This window comes from Cantharellus anzutake, assembly GCF_015039405.1.
Source record: "Cantharellus anzutake strain C23 chromosome Unknown EI90scaffold_221, whole genome shotgun sequence".
NCBI classification, from domain to species: Eukaryota; Fungi; Basidiomycota; class Agaricomycetes; order Cantharellales; family Hydnaceae; genus Cantharellus; species Cantharellus anzutake.
The window spans coordinates 26,989-43,806 of NW_024067171.1; the positions used below are offsets into that span (position 1 = coordinate 26,989).

The window sequence follows — 16,818 nt, forward strand, 5'->3', positions numbered from 1 at the left end:
GAAGATGAGAAGAATGAAATAAAGAAAGGGGAAAGAAAAGGGAAAAGAGGGGGGAGGAGAGGGAGGAAGGAGGGGGGAGGGGGATAGACAGCGGGGAGCGGGTGTGGTGTGGCCGGGTGGGCCCGGGTGGGCCCGGGTCAGGCGGGTGTGCCCTGACAATAACCACCGACCACGTAAGCCCCTATGCCGACTGCTCACCAGCAACCTAACCACACCGCAACCCCAGTGACCAGCACAGGCCACAAACGCAATAGAGAGGACTTCATCACCTCCGAAACACCAGTCCCCCCCAGAAAAGAGCGAAAAATGGCACAGACTGACCAAAGCCAAATGCCCGAAACCAATAGGGATGGCCCCTTCATGCCCACCCCCCAGTCAAACCTGCAATCAGAGTCCTAGCGACACAGACTCCCCCAGCAACCCCAAATCTGACTGTAAACAGAACCCCCTCTCCGGAAGCCATGGAGCTGTCTCAACCCCGCAGAATCATGTACATACCCTCAACCTCACCTGAACCTGAACCAGCCCATGCCATGAACATCACCCCCGCACCCGGGCCCTTTGACATGCCAAATGACACCCTGGTTGAATACAACACCCATTCCCTCCCGGTTAACTTCGACTACAAAGTCCTAGGAATGCACAGCTCACACCTCCGCCTCAACGTCACAGATGAGGCCCTTGAAGCCTGGAAACAGATTAACAATCACGCAGTAATCATCATACCCACCTACATGGCATTCTCCCTCACGAAAATGCAAGAGGCAAAAGACCATGCCTCTACCTTCATTAAAAGGGCCTTCCCCGACTCAGCAAACTCCATTAGCACCATACCGGCTGCCAACGCAATTGACACGCAAGGTGATGACCCGCTCCCCTGGGGAATACTGGTAGATGGCCTAACGCTCCGTGACACCGCCACCATCCTACACCACCAATTCTGGCTCTCTAAAGCCTTTAGCTTCATTGCATACCCCGCTTCCGACTTCACATCTGATTGGTTGGGGAACTGGGCTTTTGCAGCCACAACCAAAGACAGAGAAGCAGTCCAAACGTGCTTAAAGACCACCCTCAGCCACCCCTACTCGAAAATAGGAAGGTACCTCATTGAAAATGTCCCCGACGAACTTGAAAGACAAGCCATAATAGAATCGGCCCGAGTAAGACCCCTCAGCGTCACCACCCACAGCACCACAGCAACCCACTGGACATTCCTAGTCAAGTCCCTGCACCCCAAAGATGTCATAAAACATGGCTACTGGATCGATGCAGCGGAAGCCACGGTGTGGTACCACCTGGCTATCTTGAAGGGTGCCAAAAGAAATCCCCCCAAACCCTGCAGGTCCTGCAAAGGACGCGACCACTCAACCCTCCAATGCCCCCTAGCGGAACTACCTTTCTGGCAAGAGATCATCACCCCGGACAAACTGAATGACGCCGTCAGGGCCAACGCCGACATCGCCTTGGCAGCTGAACAAATCGGTAACCAGAACCCGGAGAACATGGAAACCCACACATACTACAGGGGCAGAGGTAGCGCATGTGGAACACACAGAGGAAGAGCCACAAGACACAGGGGATACCGTGGTAGACACCCTACTGGAACGAGAGGTAGATACGCTATGTAAATACCGCCCCATAAACCCCCCAAAAAAAAAGTTAACCCAATCGCTACAAATACCAATCCCAACCCTCATGACCCAAGAACCTAGTCAGGTTCTCAAACTGACTAAAACCCCAACATGACGAAGCACAATAAATCCAACACAACACCGGCCCCTCTGGAACCCCACGGAATCCCGGAGGGGAGAGTGGTGAAACCGGCACCACCTGATAGTGCTGGCCGGCATATCAGCCCCAAACCACAAGGTCCCCCTTCATCCAAGCTTGGAGGTGAAGGGGCCGCAAAGGCAATCCAGCCTCTCCCCCATGCCTTGGCCACAGTGGGTAGGGGGGCGAGTACCATGTGAGCTGTGGCACAAACACAAACAGGAACATATGACTCCCCGGACCAAATGAACAACCCAGACCCCAAAGTAAAAACCACCCCAGTAAACAGCCCTCTAAGACTCAGAGGTGGGAGGGACCCCCCGCCACAAATTGGGCAGATTACAATAGGCACCCTAAACATCAAAGGCGCCAATAGCTGCAACACCAGAAACAAATGGAACCTAATCATGAACAAAATGAAAAAAGATAAAATTGCAATACTATGCCTATCTGAAACTCATACAGACGAAACCCAAGAAGAATACCTAAATAATAGATATAAGACAACCCACCACATACTACACTCCTACAACCCAGAACACCCCAGAGCTGGTGGTGTAGCAATAATAGTAAACAAAGACATCATTAAAAGCGACCCTACCCTCATGGTAAACCTGATACCAGGCTGAGCACTCCTGACAAACCTAAAATGGACGCAGGAAAACCAATTAAACATTCTAGCAATCTATGCACCAAACATGACATATGCCGGACACGAGAATACCGAGTTTTGGAACAGAATTGACAGCCTCACAACCCACATGGAAATCAACCTAATGCTAGGAGACTTTAACATGGTTGAAGACGCAATTGACCGACTCCCCCAACACTCTGATGCCGAGGAAGCAATAGAGGCCCTCAGGAAAGTTACTAGCGCCCACAACCTCAGTGATGGATGGAGGAAAACAAACCCGGCACCCACACAGAACTTCACATTTGGCCACACATCGGCAAACTACCTGTCAAGAATCGATAGAATATACACGACAAACGACATCTTAGAGAGATCCTCCACTTGGGAAATAACAGACCCCGAGATCCCCACAACGGACCACCAACTAGTAACAACAAGCATTTACAACCCCTACACCCCAGTGATCGGACGAGGCCGATGGGCAATGCCTAAATACCTGATAAATGACAAAACATTTATAACAGAAGTCGAAAAACTCGGGAACGAGACCCTCACCCAGATAGATAACCAAAGCACCATGAACACCCAACAGCACCTCCAACATTTCACCCAGACCATTGCAAGCCTAGCAAGAAAACTCGGTAAGATAAAATCAGAAAAAATGAACTCCACAATCAAGAAACTCATGAGAAGAAGAGACAAGATCATTACAAACCTCAACCCCCAAAACCAAACCAAACTCCAGATAGACCAAAAACATATCCAAACACTAACAGAAAAAATTAATGAAACAGAAAAACAAAGACACGAGAAAATAAAATCCCACTCCAAAGCCAACAAATGGCTCCTAGCAGAATCCATTAATAAATACTGGTGCCACTGGGGCAACGAAACAAAACCAAGAGACACCATAACAGGACTAGAAAGAGACACCATCCCACAAACCTTCACCTCAGACCCCAAAGAAATGACCGAACTAGCTGCGTCCCACTACAACTCAATCCAACAAAAAGACCTCAACATCCCCGAACACACCAGAGAAAACTGCATCAGAAAAACACTAGAAAATGTCACGAAACTCACCAACCAGGAGGCAAGGGAACTAGGAAAACCCCTAAACCATGACGACATAAGCTTAGCACTAAGACAATCACCGAACGGGAAAGCCCCCAGCCTAAACGGTATACCAACGGAGCTATACAAAAAACTAGACAATAGGTGGAGGTTGTTAGAATTGGGCGGAAACGGATGACTCCGGAGTGGAATCGGAGACTTAGCATGGAGGGACCTTGGCCTCAGCGACTCAGGCGGAGCGCTGTGCCATTGCTGTTTGTCCATTTGGTCCTTAATTTCACAGTAGGTGAGCAGGAAGTCTCTAGGGGGCATTTCAGGTCGATTTCGGACTGAACCAAAACGAGTATGTACAAGCGCCGATATATATAATGGAGGGGGCAAGGTACAAGGAAAACAAAGGGTAACCGAATTGGAACGAAGACGTCCGAACGGGAACAAAGGGTAGAGGAAGCGGAGCGGTACCAAAGGTCATAAGGCAAGACCTGTGATACATCCGAAAGGAGGTAGGGAGGGCGAGGCCCAGAGGGGCAGGAGGATGAGGAGAAGTGGGGGTGATGACTAACTGGCTAGAATGGGAAGAAGCAGTAGTCCAAATAGGGATGAGGGGTAAAGGCGAGAGATACATTACAAGCGGCAAAAGTGCCGAAGGCGATCTGCGAAGCTCGGGGGTTGTGGAGCTTACAGAGGTTACGGAGGCAGGGTTGAAAGTCCGAGGGATATTGGCAATGGTGTTTACGTAGTTTGAGGTCACCAATGCAATGGACTAAGACCGAGGTGGAGTCAAAGTCCGAGGTAGGGACTATGACGGAGGCTCGGAGCAAGGGTACGAGCGGTGTCCGAGTATGAAGTACAGGACAGTGGTGGAAGGTCGTAACTTGGCGGGAGGGTGGCGGAGGAGTACCAGAGGGAGGAGAGAGGGGAAAGGTAAGGGAGAAGGAGTGGCGGAAAGGAGAGTTGTCAGGTCCAAAGGTGAGTATCGGAGCGGACGGAGATAGGGGAGGAGAAGTAGAGGTGGTGTGAGGGGTAGAAGGAGGTGTGTTTGCCAGGACCAAAGGTGAGTATCGGAACGGCAGCGGTAGGGTATGACTCCGGAGGTGAAGAGGGTGGAGGTCCGGAAGTCGGGTCGGGGTCGGGTATGCACGGATATGACAGAGGTCCAAGAAACACAATGATAAGGGAAGACTCAACATCGTAAAACTACTCCTCAAAACCGCAAATGATATAGAGGAGCATGGAATCCAGGTGTCAGGGCACACCCGCCTGACCCGGCTCCACCCGGCCCAACCTGACCCGGTACCCCGCCGGTCCACCCCTCCTTACCTCCTCCCCCTTTCCCTTCTTCCCCCTCATCCTCCCTTCCTCAGTTTCTCCTTATCTTACTTCTCCTTTATTCTCTCTTTATTCTACACGGACGACTTTCTCTGTATCAATGTACAACTGACCCATCTGCAGCGCGCCCACCATGTACCCGGCCCGGGCACCTCGGGCGACTTCCCGCTGTGCCCAGCATGCGCGCCTGCACCGGATACCCTCGGGATCTCCCACGGAGACACCCGGGTGGTTACGGCTGTGTGCGAGGGTGACGTGGCACCCGTCATGTGATCCAAGCCGCATGTATATAAACGAACCTGAAGTGGGAACCGAAGAAGTAGCCTTCTTCTCAACTTTCCACTTCAGGTAAGTAGTACAATATTTCTCCTTTAATAATAATAACAACTTTCCACTTCAGTCTAAGTGGCCAGGGACCGCTGTCCCACATCGGGCCTGTCAGTACGCACGCCCGATCCGCCCCCCGCCAGGCTCTCGGTCCCGGACGTTATACCCGGACCCCCTCGACCCCGGACGAGTCCCTGACACCAGGCACCGGAAATCCTAGAAGGCTGGATATGCCCCATCTATAAAAAAAAAAAAGACAGAAGATCAATAGTAAACTACAGACCAGTGTCAGGGCCCGGCCTCGGACTTGGAGGCTCCCTGACCTCAACCCCCATCTGGCCTGTCCTCACACTATGCGGGGCATGAGATGTATAGTAAAAGGAAAGATAATATACACTTGCCTATGCGGGGCATGAGATGAGAAGAAGGGTAAAGGTCTCATCTCCCCGCATGGTTGCTATATAAAGGAATGGGTCACATGCCCACAACTATACAGCTCCTAGAGTTGTGTAGTGTGACCCGGAGGGAACATCCAGGTGGCAGTGCCCAGTAAGCGTGGGAACGTTCTGGGCGAGTTGCTCGCCCAGAACTGTGGCTGTGACCCATGGGAACATTCTGGGTGAGCTGCTCGCTCAGAAAGTTCCCACGCTATCCCGTGTGCGCATGTACACAACACACAAAGGCAACAACAAGGCAACAGTCAAAGAATAAAAGGGGGTAAAGTAGGTGGGGAGTCCGGGGCACCCTAAGGCAGGGTGCTGAACCCTGACAACCAGTCACAGTACTTAATGCAGAATATAAAATAATAACAACGGCCTTGATGAACAAACTACAACCCATAGCCCCCAAACTCATAAACAAATGCCAAGCGGCATTCATCAAAAATAGAAGTATTTTCGACCAGATAGACCTGGTAAATAGGATGATAGAACTGTGCGAGATCATCAGCCAAGACGGAGCCATCATAGCACTAGACCAAGAAAAAGCCTATGACCGCATCAGACACGACTACTTATGGAGAACCCTAAGAGCCATGAACATACCAAACAACCTCACAAACACCATTAAAGCGCTGTACAGCAAAGCCAACACAAGGGTTATCCTGAATGGCCACACAAGCAAAAAATTCCAAGTCATAAGAGGGGTACGCCAAGGAGACCCCCTCTCCTACCTATTATTCAACATCGCAATTGAGCCGCTATCGGGAGCAATCCGAAATGCAACGAACCTTAAAGGCCTAAAGATCCCAACACCCACAACAACCCAAAGAGCTATCCTCTCCCTCTTCGCTGACAACGCTGCAGTCTTCCTCTCCAGAGATGACAGCCTAGAAGATCTACACACCATCTTGGAAGAATGGTGCATAGCATCAGGGGCGAAATTCAATAAAGACAAATCAGTAATAATCCCAGTAGGATCCATAGAATACAGGGAAAACCTCATTACCCACCAGAAGATTAATGAAAACCACCCAACACAAATAGACCAGGAAACCCTGATCCTAAGAGATGGACAATCCACACGCTACCTCGGGGCCCAATGTGGCAACAAAGTGACCAACAATAACCTGTGGCCTAACATCCTAGAAAAGATAAACAAAAAACTAAACACCTGGGAAAAAGCATACCCAACCCTCGAAGGGAGAAAACTGATTGCCCAGATGATCATAGGGGGAATGACGCAATTCCACACTGTAGCCCAAGGAATGCCAGCGAATATAGAAAGAAAACTCGACAAACTTACCAGAACCTTTATATGGGGATTGGAAGCCCCCCCACCAATAAACACAATCCGCATGATGAGCCCAATAGAGGAAGGTGGCAGAAACATCCTACACATCCCCTCTAGAAATGAAGCCATAGATATAATGAAACTGAAACGTATCCTAGAGAACACCAACATAAGACCCCTCGCAAGCACAGCTGCGGAAACAATAATCACCCTAGCCACCCCATGGGAAATCCTATCGAAAGAGGAACAGGACCCTAGTATCACAAACATATTCTCCCAACGCTTATTCCCTAAAGAGAGATACACAAGCAAATCTATCCCCAGAGAACTAAAGAGAATTCTTAACACCGGCTCAAAATACAACCTAAAATTAGAGGCCCCATACTTCACCGACGAAATGAAACTAGACCTACCCGCATGGCACCATATAGGGAAAAGGGATGACTCAGCCTACAGAGAAAGAGGCCCAATGGAAAAATGTCTAAGAAAACACCATGAATGCTACAAAACAGGTGACTTAGTCATACAAGCGAGCTACGCAGAAAAAAGAACCCACAAACCGAAAAACAAGAACTGCCCCTGCTCAAAATGTGTAACCCTCAGAACGAAAGGATGCAAGAACCCGGACTCCTGCTACACGAGAGCTGAGAAAATCCTAAGTAATATAAAATTGAAGTTCAACCCATATGACCTGGAAACCCCAAAGTTAGCGATAGACAATGAAGACAGAGAAAGCATAAAAAGATACGCCATAGGAAAACCTGAAGAAATAAAAATATTCGACAACACCCCATCAAATAACAACGACACCTTAGCAAACTTCAGGATCTTCATAAACAAGAAAGAAAGACAAAAGAACAACTCACCACCCCAAAAACTAAAATTCAGCAGACAACCCCAAGACACAACTGTATACACAGATGGATCCTGCATAAACAATGGCGAAGCGACAGCCAAAGCCGGGTATGGGGTCTGGTTTGGGATGAACGACCACCACAACCAAGGAGAAGCCATAGACGCTAGCCTAACCCAATCAAACAACATTGCAGAAATGGTCGCGATTCTCCACGCAATTAAATCCACCCCTAGCAATGCATGCCTCCACATAAAATCGGACTCAGAGTGGTGTATCAAAACCCTAGGCCCCGATCTCCCTGGCATAGAGGACCACGACTATGTGAGAAAAAAGAACATCAACCTAATAAAAGAAGTCGTGAGCCTCCTAAGAGATAGATCAGCCATCACCACCCTCAAATGGATAAAAGGACACTCAGGTATCCCTGGAAATACTGAAGCAGACAGACTAGCCACAATAGGTGCAACAAAAAGGCCTGTAGCAAGCAACACTGTAATATCGACCCACCCCAACCACCCCCGCTGCCCAAAAGGGGCCAGGCTAAGATCCCTAACCCAAGCGGCGGCCCTAAAACTCATAAAAAGAGAATTAATGAAAAAACACAACAAAACCAACAATACTGCCACGAGAAACCTGAATAAGATCAGATCCACGCTCTGCGAGCTAGAAAACGGGGAACCCACTGATGAAAGAATATGGCAGGCCACCCTCAAGAACAAAAGGGACATACCCACCAACATCCGCAACTTCCTCTGGAAAGCAATCCACAGCGGCCATAAGATCGGCGATTACTGGAAGAAAATCCAAAACTACGAACACAGAGGTGAATGCTCAAAATGCTCAAAAACCGAGAACCTTGACCACATACTTTTCAAATGTAAGCACAACCAAAGCCAGACCATCTGGAATATAATCGAAAACCTATGCACAAAGAAAAGAATCAAGTGGCCAAGAAACCTAAATGCCTCACACATAATGGCAGCACCGCTCTGGAACATAAAAAACGAAGAGGGACTCACCAAAAAAGGAGACACCAGAGCCCTAAAAACCCTCCTACTTGAGGGAGCATGGCAAATACGGAAAATATGCTGCCACAGAGTAATAAACAGCACTGAAGATCACGAAATCAAAATATCCGCGAAAGAAGCCCACAACAGAAAAAAGTCAGCCCTAAATGACAGACTTCAAAACGACAAAATCCTCACCAACACCAAAAAGTATGGAACCAAAGCCCTGCCTGAAAAACTTGTCCTCGAAACTTGGAAGCACCTAATAGTCGAAAACAAAAACACTCCTGCTAACTGGCTAAAGGCCAGTGGGGTTTTAGTGGGTATTCCTGATCCCCCGGATCGGTGGGAGCCCCACACTCATGTGATGTATAGTGCGTAAATGCATTTCCCCACGGTGGAGTTACAGGATAAGGACCAAGTGCAAAGAGCACCAAACAAGGTGAGACCAAAGCAAAACCAACTACCATAACCACCCAGGGGACACCCCCTACTCCCGAACCCCCGGTAGTAAAATCTACCCAGCGCAAGCTACGGAGGGTTCCACCAAAAAAAAAAATAAAAAAAAATAAGTGATGATGTGAGTGGGGTCACCGAAGGATGCAGGTAGCTCTGAAAGCGGAGTTACATATCCGAGGGATGTTGGGTGACTCCAATAAATGAAATGGGTGGGGAAATGGTTTAGGGGTATGTCACAGGATGTTGGAGATCTGCTGGGAGATCAGAGCAAATCTGGAGTCTGTCAGAGACCAGGTTGAGACAAAGGAGAGTCTCCGTGGCAGAGGGCTTCGGCCTCAGCGACTTGTGCCAGGAGCGCTGTGCCAAGTAACACGTCCGTGCCCTAACTTACTAACTGGCAACCAGAACTACAGGGGGTAAACTCTAGTCGATTTTATTACTGGAGTGTAACCTATGTACAAGTTGGATATATATATGGTTACAGCGAAGATGGGTCTGCAAATGGTGGAGCCAAGCCGAGCCGAGCTAACGGGGTTAAACATTAGCCGACTGAATATTACCGACAAGTCGGGTTATGGGGTTAATGGAAAGGCAGGAGATAACCCGGGGGTGGGAAGGAGGGATGGGCCTGAAGCTGGACTCTGCAGGGCAGGCGAGTGTATTGCCCAACAGAGGCGGGAGTGCGCTAGTGGACATCGGAGCTGTCCAGAAGTCTTTGGGGCTCCGTACTTAGGGAGGCGTAGGTAATAAATTGAAAGGAGGGGGTGGTGACCATCGAGGGGTACCGAGGGGGTTGCGGAATACAGGGGCTCTGAGGTTAGTGGAGAAGGAGCGGAGGTAGACCGGAGGAATCGGAGGGACTGGAAGTCGATGGCCAGGGATGGATATGACAGAGTCTCCAAATGTTCTGACTTGGGGCCAAGGTTCCGGGATGGGAGTGGCCAAGGTTTGGTGTGCTGCAAACAGGCCGGAGCTGAGACAGTTAGGAAGGAAGGTGACTTGGGGAGTGGGGAGTCATGGTGTAGGGGATGGTGAAGTTGTTAGGAAGGTGTGGTGTGGTGGGAGTGCGCAGGGTCGGGATTCCGGGATATGACAGCTACAGTACTTACCTGAAGTGGGAAGTTGAGAAGAAGGCTGCTTCTTCTGTTCCCACCCTAGGCGCTATTATATACATGCGGTCAGGGTCACGTGGAGGAAGCCACGTCATCTCCGCACACAGCTGCACCTCCCCGAGTGTCTCCATGGGAGGTCCCAGAGGTGGCCACTCAGTAGGCAGGAGTGTGTGCGGCACATGCAGCGATCAGGGGAGTGGGGTTAGGTATGTAGTGGTACATGGAGAAAAGGGAAATCGACCATAGAATAGAAATAGAGAGAAAGGGGGAAAATGAGAAAGGAGAGATGGGGAGTGATAGCGGGGGAAGCAGAGTAGGGCAGTATGGTGCAGGGTGTGGCACAGGGTCAGGCAGGTGTGCCCTGACATCACCCCCCCCTTTAAGCTGCTTCGCCTCGAAGCAGTGAAGGAGAGAACAAAGGAAGGTCAGTTGGGAGGTTCAAACGAGACCACCACCAAGCTGTTCCCTGGTTCTTTAGTTAGGATGGGGAAGTGTACTAGTGTTATTTATTGTAAATATAGTACCAATCCAAGTGTTTTGGCTAATTCTATTTTTATGGGTTAGTCTAAAGTTTCTGGGAATTGACTTACAGATAAACCGAGCCCTGCGGAGCTGTTCTTTTATTGAAATTTCTTGATTTGTCTAGGTGTAATTCTGTGTAGCATTGTTTAATTTGGAATTTAACTTGAATTAAATCTTCTACTTGGTGAAGTTTCAAAGATTCTACTCAGTTAATGGATTTAGTTCGTGTCTGGAGTGTCCCTTGAGTTTGTTTTATTTTTGTCTTATTTTATTGCTTGTTTTAACAGTAGCAAAATAACTGTTTTGTGTTTACACTTTGAAATCTGGAGTGTTAACCAGCTCTCCTGTTGAAATATCTACTTAATATTTCCCTCCTTAATTGCTGCCTTTTACTACAGTGGCAATCTTAACTGTATATCACTTTTTCGCACTGGAGTGACAACCAGAAATGCTTGAGAAAAATAATACTCTATTTTCTTACTTCTCTGAGGGGGGGGGAAAAGTCACAGAAAGGGTCTCCCTTTTATACTCCTTGGGTTGCCTTCCTTTTTCACACTCTACCTCATATTTACAGGATTTATTTACAGTGTATTTTTCTCAAACTGGATGAAAAATGAAATTTTCACACTATAGTTCTACTGCGCTTTGCTGCACTGAACTGTGGCTCTACTGCAGTCAGACTGTGCCTAGAATCCTTTTTGTCCTTCCTCGCCTAAGCTATTTTAATGGTTAATTAAAACTTGACTGCGCTGCATTTGTTGCAGTTTCCTATTTCAAATTCCTCATATTTACCATTAAATTTGCTATGACTCGGTGATTCTGAATTCAAACTTCGCATTACTATGCGTACGGCTGCGCTGAGACCTTCAGGTGATTTATTCCATTTTTATTCAGCGACATTTAGTTAAAATGAGACTTGAAATGGTAAATGAGTGAATTGTTCAGGTTTAAAACCGAAAGAAAAAGTTGCTAGTAGTCAAGAATTACTCAAAAAAATGTATTATAGCTCTCCACTTCATTAGAATATCGTTCCCTAAAATTCCTGCCATGGTCCATCATAGTTTAGTGGTTTTCATGGATTTCGCTCATCTTCCCTGATTCCCTTTTGTATTATCATATCCTAATCCTCCATATGTATTGTTCGTTGTTATAGTAGGTCGTCCTCGAAGGTATCATATTTTTATGTATTTTATTTAGGGCTCTGGACCTCTTGAAGCTGTCTTCCTGCACATTTTCAGGTTTCTAACTTCATGTCCTTGTATCTCATTCATTTCTGGATGTTTTCTCACGTTCTTGGTATCATAAATTTTCATTTATTCCCACCTTTCCAATGGTACTAAAGTTGTGTTCTATTTCCTGGTATTCGTCGAGTTAGCAAAAGTTTGCACGCACATTCGGTAATCACATGCATCGTTCCCATAGTCATTCGTATGCAGGCACTGTTTCTGTTTAATTGTTCGGGATTTATGGTATGTGCAGGTGTTTATATCCTTCATATGGGCTTCCATGATTTATTTCAGATTTTCCCTCATGATCTAAGGTTGTTTTGCACTTTCCGTGCTTTGTTTTGACCAGGCTCTTCCTTATTTGGACAGAAATTGGTCTTTGCGATCTGCTGAAGTGCAGATCTCGGTTCTGACGGCCGGTTCCCTTCACATTGCCACCCTCATGTGTCATTAAACATGATCCAGATTTCTATATTCCCGTCATGGGTATAACTTCACAACGGCTGGACCGTTTGGGCTGAAAATTTGCATAACTATAGTTCCCTATTTTTCATAATTTCCGTGTAAATTTCGTTGTATGTTTTAATTATGGATCCTTCGTAAACATCGTCTTTTCCCTGAGTCCGGACTTTTGATGTTGCTATTCCCGTTATTGGATATCTCATTAATGCGTGATCCTTTTATCATGAAATTTGGGTGGATTAAGATTAGATCCCTTCCTTTTTAATGGGCTATCAAGCTCGTCTTGGTCGTTACTGGTTGTTCTTTGTGCTTGCTTTTAAAATGTTGTCCTCGTTTTCCGGGAGTTTTAGTCATATCTCCGTCGTTTATGGGTAGTTTTCCCTGTAATTACTTTTATTGGGTCCGTTTGGGGGACATCTACATTTCCTATTATAAACACGACTTTGAATTTTGCTTTTGTTCCTGAGGAATCCTTGTTCCGTGGTACTTCCATCCTTGGCTACATGTGCGGATGTGGGAAAGTAGTTTCCGTGGAGGTTCTCTGATTGTTTTTATAGTCAAATCTTGGTCGATTGTCCTAATTCTTTGTTTAATATTTACTATAAATTCCCCCGAAAATTCCGTCTTGTTGATGCTAAGCTTGAAGTATTTTTGCTAATTTTCTTTCTTTCAATTTATCGTGTATAGTCGTAAAAATTCATTAAAATTCAGGTCCTTCTATTTTCTCATATCTACTTGTCGTATGGGGTTTTGTGATTTATCTGGCATATTTCCATAATGGGTTTCCATGGTGTGACCGTTATTTCTCCTACAGTGGCTGGGCAGTTCTCCTTCTCTCTCCCCAGGGTGTGGGGGTGCGTTCGATGGAAGTCCTCAACTAGGTTGGAGGTGTGGGTCAGGTGGTTGCATGTGAGCCATTGGTTTTCTGAGTGTGGCCAGCCTGTATACTTTACCAGGTACCGGAGTTTTTGGCGTAGCCACTTAGAGTCCAGGATTTTCTCGACCTCATACTCCTCTTCTCCATCTACGAGGTCTGGGCCCAGGCAGGGGTCAGCAGGGCGTTCCACGATTTCATCAGGGCAGTGCAGTCTGATGTTCGTCATGGATACAACTGGGTGGATCCCTCTTTGTCAGGCAGTGAGCCGGAGTTTGACGGCAGTGGGGGAGACGACTTTAACGATCGTGAAGGGGCCAGTCCATTTATGGTCTAGCTTCTTGGTTGGGCGATCAGTTGTGTAATTCTGGGTGCTGAGCCAGACACGGTCGCCTTCTTGGTACGTAGGGGCCACCTCGTGGTTGCGGTCATAGTAGCGGGCCATCTCGTCCGCCACATGCTCCAGCGCCGCTTTCGCCTCTTCCTGCATCGTCATCATCCTCGATGAAAAGGTGTCAGCAGCTTCTACCTCAGATGTGCGTGTGGGCTCTGTCCCCATCCTGGGGTGTTGGCCGGTATCGAGCTCAATAGGGGTATGGCGAGTGGAGGAGTGGACGCGGTTGTTATAGGCGAACTCCACTAGGGGGAGCCAGTCTGCCCAATCATCTTGGCGGTGGTTGACAAATACCCAAAGGTAGGCTTCCACTTTTTGGTTTACTCGTTCCGTCTGCCCATCTGTTTGGGGGTGATAGGGGGTCGAAGGGGTGAGCTTGACGCCAAGGAGGTCTGTGAGTTCTTTCGAAAAGCATGAGACAAAGGCGCTCTCTCTGTCACTGAGGATTTCTTCCGGGAGGCCGTGGTGCTTCTGAACGTGTTCAAGGAAAAGCCGTGCAATTCCTGCTGTGTCCACTGCCGTCACTGTTGGAATTGCATGGATACGTTTGGATAGGTGATCCACTAGGACCAGCACAGCATTGTAGCCCTTCGACTTGGGGAGTTCTCCAATCATGTCCACCGAGATCACTTGCCAGCGGTGAGCAGGGATCTTGTTTGGGATGAGCTTCCCCACTTTACAGGAGGGGAAGGATTTGACACGGTTGCAGGTGTTGCATCCACGTATGTACCGCCCAACATACTCCACCATCCGTGGCCACCAGTAGTCATGGGAGACAAGTTCCAGGGTTTTCCACCACCCTGGGTGCCTGTCAGAGTACCAAGCTGCTCGGTCTCTAAGTCAAGGAATCCAGAGCTCTCGCTGGAGCTGAGACCGAAAGGGAGAGGGTTGATTTCAATGGGGGAACCTGATAGAGCGGGTTGTGATGGAGATTCCAGCTGAGCAGCAAGGGGGAAAATGAGAGAAGAAAGTTACCCTCCCCGCTTGCTACTCAGGAAATGATAAGGTCGGGGTACTTGACAATGCGGGGCCGCTTTACAAGAGAGAATATATTACATGTCTGTGTCAGTCCGGGGATAGTGATCGGGCAGTGCTGGTCTGGGGTTGATGTGTCATCAGTCATGAGTAAACAGTCCAGACCTGGTTGTACCCTGACATCACCCCCTCCTTATGCCACTACATCTCGGAGTGGTTGAGGTTGCATGTGGAGCAGGAGCGGAAGGGTGATGCTGATGGAATTCTGTGATGAGGTCTGGGGCATTTCGAATGTCACGATCAGGTATCCAGCTGTTTTCAGAGTTGGGGTAGCCCTTCCACTGGACAAGGTAGTGGAGTCAACAACGAATGTGCTTAGAGTCAAGGATTTTCTCCACTTTGTACTCTTTGCCCCCATCAATGATAGTGGGCCCTGGTTCCGAGTGCATAGGCGTCCTGCTATCTCATCTGGTTGGTACTTACGAACATCTGAGACTGACACAACAGGGTGCATCCGGTATCCCTTGGGGAGCTGGAGTTTCAGCGCAGCTTGTGTAGACTATCTTGAGGATTTTAAAGGGATCTAACCATTTGTGTTCTAGTTTCTTGGTTGGCCAACCGGTTGGGTAGTTACATGCACTGAGCCACACTTTCTCTCCTTCATGGTATTCCAGTGCTTTGTCCCGTTTCCTATCATAGTACTTCAACATCTCCTCAGCTGCATGTGTTAGGGCTGCTTTTGCCTCCTCTTGCATTTGTGCCATCCATGATGCAAAGTCTCCAGCTGCTTCTACCATTGTAGACTTAGGGGGTTCTACCCCCATATGAGGGTGTTGGCCTGTGTCAAGTTCGAATGGGGTGTGATGAGTAGCTGAGTGTGTCATATCCATACAATCCTGACCTCCACTCCGGGCTCCCGGAACTCCGAACTCCGACTTCCGGAGCCCTACTTCCCTTCTGTCACTTTCTCCTTGCCGACTCCCAAGAGGTTATCCCACCTCCGGCTCGGACACCCCCTTCGGTCCGACTCCGGAACATTCCGGGTCCGACCCCAACCTTGACACCTTCCAGACGAGTACACAAAACCTATGCTCCTGACTCCGGACCTCCGCTCCGGAATCCCGTTCGTGTCTCCGTCTCCAGAACCTCCGGTCTTAGCTCCGACCTCGGACTTTGACCCCACCTCCGCTTATACCCATTGTATTGGTTAGCTCATTCCATTTAATTGCCTTTGCCAATATTCCGGAGTTTAACTTCCGAGTTCGGACTTTCCGGACTTATGTCGGACCTTGCAACTATAGTATTGCTCCATTCAATTCCGCTATACTCCCTCATTCCTATTTGGGCTGCTGCTTCCTTTCTATTCAGTCAGCTGGCCATTCCCCACTCCCATCCTCCTTCCTTCCTCCTTGGGCCTTGGCCCTTCATTCCTCCTTTGAGAAACACCATTGAGTCAAACCCTTGACCCTCAGTGTTGTTCCTCTTTCCATCTCCCTTTGTCTCCTTTCGTCCTACCCTTGTTCCTTTTGATTCCAGACCCCTCCTTATATACAATGTACATAGTAACTTGTAACCTCAGTCCAAAATTGACCTGAATTCCCCCCAAGAGACTTTCCCTCTGCTAGATCCGAAATTAGGGACCCCCAGGACAACCAGCAATGGCACAGCACTCCGCTTGAGTCGCTGAGGCCAAGGTCCTTCCATGCTAAGTCTCCGATTCCACTCCGGAGTCGTCCGAATCTGCCTGGTTCTAACAGAGTGGATATGATTGTTATGGCTAAATTCAGCAATAGGTAGCCAGTCTGCCCAGTCATCTTGCCAGTGGTTTACAAAGATCTGAAGATATGTTTCAATCTCCTGATTGACTCGTTTGGTTTGCCCATCTGTCTGAGGGTGATAGGCGGTGGATGGAGTAGGCTTGATACCTAAGAGTTTACTTAGTTCTTGAGAGAATTTGGAAATGAAAGTGGTTCCTCTATCACTGATAACCTCATCTGGGAGACCATGGTGTCGCCACACATGTTCAAGGAAGAGGCAGGCTACACCTGCAGAGTCCATCTGAGTGG

General features: G+C 48.3%; 1 protein-coding gene across 1 annotated transcript; it reads left to right on the plus strand.

Moving 5' to 3' along the window:
* Positions 1 to 488: 488 nt before the first annotated feature.
* Positions 489 to 1,308, plus strand: EI90DRAFT_3023591 (uncharacterized protein; the record flags this gene model as incomplete). The annotated part of the gene is made up of 2 exons (XM_039057876.1): positions 489 to 1,160; positions 1,273 to 1,308. The coding sequence occupies 2 exons, from the start codon at positions 489 to 491 to the stop codon at positions 1,306 to 1,308; spliced, it is 708 nt and encodes a 235-aa protein (XP_038907802.1).
* Between the last annotated feature and the right edge of the window lie 15,510 nt (positions 1,309 to 16,818).